At 54.5% G+C, this 4,545-nt stretch overlaps 1 protein-coding gene across 3 annotated transcripts in view; it reads right to left on the reverse strand.

Moving 5' to 3' along the window:
* Positions 1 to 2,735, reverse strand: part of TOR2A (torsin family 2 member A) — a 4,552-nt gene extending 1,817 nt beyond the window's left edge. The window contains exons 1-3 of one of the 3 annotated variants that reach the window (XM_007471732.1): positions 2,567 to 2,735; positions 1,694 to 1,959; positions 764 to 939 (exon numbers count right to left, since the gene is read on the reverse strand). In XM_007471732.1, the coding sequence (XP_007471794.1) occupies positions 764 to 939; positions 1,694 to 1,959; positions 2,567 to 2,717 (593 nt within the window). In that variant the 5' untranslated portion in view covers positions 2,718 to 2,735. Of the gene's footprint in view, positions 1 to 763; positions 940 to 1,693; positions 1,960 to 2,566 lie in introns of those variants that run through there. The other 2 variants (XM_007471733.1, XM_007471734.1) reach the window with 2 other exon arrangements.
* Between the last annotated feature and the right edge of the window lie 1,810 nt (positions 2,736 to 4,545).

The raw sequence follows: 4,545 nt of genomic DNA on the forward strand, positions 1-4,545 counted from the left end.
AAAAAAAAAAAAAAAAAAGATTGGCCCGGTTGTTCAGAAGAGGAGGTGGGAGCTCAGAGAGGTGAAGTGTTTTGCCTGAGGAAACAAAGCTAGGACTCTTAGAGGTGGAACTGAAACTAGTCGTTTTTCCCAGGCCTGTGTACTCTTGGCCACAAAAGGGGGAAAACTCTTAACCCAGCAGGGTTCCACAAAGAAATGAGGATTAAGAGACTGAGCCCAGGGAACAGTGGGCAGTGGTTAAGAACCTGCCTGCCAATGCAGGGGACACGGGTTCAAGCCCTGGTACAGGAAGATGCCACATGCCACGGAGCAGCTAAGCCCGTGCGCCACAACTACTGAGCCTGCACTCTAGAGCCCGCGAGCTGCAACTACTGAGCCCGCGCCTAGAGCCTGTGCTCCACAATAAGAGAAGCCACCACAGTGAGAAGCCTGCGCACCGCAACAAAGAGTAGCCCCCGCTTGCCACAAATAGAGAAAGCCCGCGCACAGCAACGAAGACCCAACGCAGCCATAAATAAATAAATAAATTCATTTATTTAAAAAAGAGAGAGAGAGAGACTGAGCCCAGAATGGGCTTTGAGAATGTCAAAGGGAAGTCAACCACCTTGAATGACAGTGTCACCAGTGAGAGTGTGGGGGACTTTGGGAAAGCCCAGTGGGCCTGGGGGAACAGTATTCTGTTATGGGACCACAGGCCAAGACTGGAGAGCTGAGACCTCTGACGAGTGTCCCTGCACCCTGCCCGCTGCAAAGCTGGCCCCACCTGATGAAGATGAAGATGGCTTTGCGATAGTTGGTCCCATAGACAACCCAGGAGGAGCCCAGGAAAGGTCTCAGGACCTCTATCAGGCCTGGGGCCAGCTTGTCCATCTCATCGAAGAGGAAGAGAGAGCGGCTGCAGGCAGTGAGGTTTCCCTGGACCCAGCTCTTCAGATCCTTCTGTGAGAGAAAGGCAAGAGTATGAGGGGGCCTGGAGATGCTCCCCCAATCCCAGATTTCTTCCCAAAGCAAGAATTAATCTCCTTCCCAGGAAGATATGGTCTCCCAGAGAGTACCAATCCCTGAATGGGACTGATGGTGAAACTGTGGCTCAGAGAGGGGCAGAGACTTGTCCAGGCTCACACAGCAAGTCAGCAAGAGAACAGGGACTCAGACCCAGGCCTCTCACCTGCCTTTTCAGGGCTCCTTCCCCGACACCTACTGCTTTCTAAAAAAAGGGGAAGGCTCCTTCCTGCTCCCTGAACATTCCCAACGGAGTTGACAACTGAAACAGATTAGCCTGGAAAGTACCTTGCAATCAACAACAACAGTAGTAAGAGCTAATTGGATTTCCTGAGTGCTTACTCTGAGCCTCAAATTGGGGCTAAGGGCTTTACAGAGAGAAGATAATGCAGACTGTCTGGCAAAGGTAAGAGCTCAATAAATAACACCTGCAATTCTATAATCCCACGTCCCTCACAACAACCCTGGCAGGTAGGTGCCACTACTGGCCCCCAGGGATTAAATCAAGAACTCCCTGCCTGGTGGTACCACCCCAAGTTTTGTTCAGGGTGGGTCCTGAGGGGTGAGGCTTCAACTGGCTGTGTGGCCTGGAGCAAGTGATTCCCCTCTCTGGGCTCAGGACTCACTCCTTCCCTAGGGTCCGACACTCGACAGTGCAGGCGGATGGTGGTCCAGGACAAACCCAGCCTACCTTGTAGCGCTCCAGGTGGCCGGGGTGGGGGAAGTGGATGACCGGGGAAAAGTGGTGCACATGGGGGCTGCGGAGGCCACCCCGGAAGAGGTAGTGTGCCAGCAGGGAGGTGACATAGGACTTGCCGGTGCCAGTCCAGCCATGCAGAGAGAGGACCAGTGGCTTGGTGGGGGCTGGATCCTGCACGAAGGCCTTCAGTGCCTTCACCACCAGCGCCCTGGCCAAATGCTGGCCCGCGAGGTGCTGTGCCAGGTCACACTCCAGACCTAGGGCCACAAGAAGGACAGTGTCAGAGCTGAGGACACACATCCGCCACGGAAGAGCTCCAGGAGGGAAGTCATGTCTGGAACCTGGTCTGGAGATCCGCGTTCTGGGACGTTTTTACAGGCTGTCTGCGGAAAGGAGTGCGGCCCTTGAGGTCTCGGTCGCAGGAGTCACCCTCAGGCCTGACTCAGCTCAGCAGCGCCCCCACCAGATGGCCCTCTGGATTGCGCTCAGCCCTAAGTGGGCGCGAGCTGTCAAGAGGGCCTGCCCAAGACTCCCGACCATCTCCAAGGCAGTCTTCTTCCTTGACGGCCAGTCCAGTGCGGAAGTCTAAACATCCCCCCAAGGCCCTGCTGTCAAAGGCCTCTCTCCATCCCGGCAGGGCTCTGCCTGGACGCCAAACAGGCATCCCCAAACCCTCGCCCCAAGTCCCGTGCCCCAGGTTCTCGGGGTCCCTCAACGCCAGGCCCACTTCCGGCCCTGGCCGTCCGGAAGTCTGGGGGTCCCACCCTCGGTTCTACTCTCCAGGTCCGGCGCCGGCGCACCCCCGGGGTCCGAGGGCTCCCCGGTCCGCCGGCCGCTCCGGTCCGGGCGCCCGCGGCTGCTCACCCTGGAAGTCGGGCCGGAAGTCACATTCGCAGAAGGCGCCGAAGTTGCAGCGCAGCGAAGTCAGGTCCCAGGCGGCGGCCGCGGCCGAGACCAGCCCAAGCAGCCCGAGGAGCGAGCCCCAGGGCCGGCAGCCACGCCTCACAGCCGCCATCCGGGTGAGACCGGAGCTGGGTCTGTGGCCGCCAACCTCCTCTCCCGAGAACTACAACTCCCGAAATGCATCGCTCCGCGGCAGCCACAGCCTGTGGCCTACAACTCCCGGCTCCCTTCTCTCCCCTCTCAAAGGCCCGCCCGGTCGTCCCTCTGCAGGCCCGGAAGGTGGCCTCCAGGGGGAGCCCGCGAACCGTGCAATCCAGGACTGCGGGCTGAGTTTCCATGGCCACGGTAACTAGGGGACCATCACAGTAGCTCCGAAAGAATAATAAATGAAGGATTATGACCACAAAGGGTGACATAATAATTGTAGCAAAAACTTGTGCGGCACCTTACACCTTGCAAAACACCTTTTCTGTGCTCTTTTTTTTTTCTTTTATATGATTAAAGAGCGCTAATAGCTTTTGGTGAGCACCTACTACGTACCGTTAACGTTAGGTGCCTTATATATCTTATGATAACAGTACCTATCATACAGAGGAATGGTGATATTTCAGTGAGGTACAGGCACGTGAAGTGTTCTGGCTCACAAAGTAATCAATAAATGATCACTGAAAATACATTATGGGACTTCCCTGGTGGTCCAGTGGTTAAGACTCCGTGCTTCCACTGCAGGGGGCGCGGGTTAGATCCCTGGTCAGAGAACTAGGATCCCGCATGCTGCGTGGCACGGACAAAAAAAAAAAATCCATTATGTATGAAACATGGAAGTCCCTTACCTAGCAGCTACTATGCATTAAGTGCTTTAACAGCAACCCAAAGGGATCAGTTCTGTTACTGTCCCCATTTTATTGAGGAGGAACTTAGGGCCCAACAGGGCCCCCTTATCCAACACCATCCAGCTAGTGAACTGGGCCCAAGTCTGGCTGCTGCCAAAGATCTAATGCACTGTGTCATCCATCCTCTGTTGGTCAAAGGATTCATAAGGTAAAGGACCCCAGATGTTTCAAATTCAGTGAACAGGGTCCCCAGGCCTCCAGCCTGGCCTGGAATCATGCTGATCCACATTGCCTACCTCCCCTACCCATGAAAACAAGACAACTGCCTTCATGGCCCTCCTCAAAGATTTCCTGCGTCACCCACCTGACACACACACACACACACACACACACACACACACACACACACGAAGACTTCTGGGGCCACATTTCAAAACTTGAAAAGAAATTAGTAGTTCCCACTGTTGAGAAAAGGAAAGAACTCCAGGTGAGGACACCCAGGTTCCAGCCTTCCTCATTCTGCTGCTGTGACCCAGGGCAAGTCCCTTCTCCCTCCAGTTCTGTTTTCCTGAGGGGAGCTGGAATCTTAGATTTCATAAAGCCCTTCCACCCAAACATCTAGGATCCTGGGTTGTACATTTGCGGGATGCTTTGCTGTGGCTCCTGAAGCAGGGAACGGGGAAGGAGCAGGGCAGGTCAGTATTTCTCCTACTCGTTGGAATTAGCTGTTTATCTCCCCTCTGGTCTGTGAGCTCCCCCAGGACAGGGACTGGGTTTTAAGAATTGGCTGTAACTCTGGCTCCTGGTACAATCTGGAATGTTTCAAGTGCTGAATAAGTATTTGTTGAATGAATTTTTCCACCTTTCACCTGAGAAAAGACGCTTCCTTCTACCCCAAAGCCCCCTGAGAGACAGAAGAAAGAGTCATAAAAGTTTATTATATGAAAGAACGAACATGGCTTCTGTACATCTATTTACAGAACAGACAGGTGTATTTACAGCCAGAGGGAGGCATTGGTGTCAGTGAGGGGCGGGGGCAGGTGCCTGGAGAGGAGTGAGGAGGTATGAGAAGCCTCCCGTGGCTCAAATACAGGGCACCTCAGCAGG

Source organism: Lipotes vexillifer, unplaced genomic scaffold, assembly GCF_000442215.2.
Source record: "Lipotes vexillifer unplaced genomic scaffold, Lipotes_vexillifer_v1.1 scaffold98, whole genome shotgun sequence".
In the NCBI taxonomy this organism is placed as follows: domain Eukaryota; kingdom Metazoa; phylum Chordata; class Mammalia; order Artiodactyla; family Lipotidae; genus Lipotes; species Lipotes vexillifer.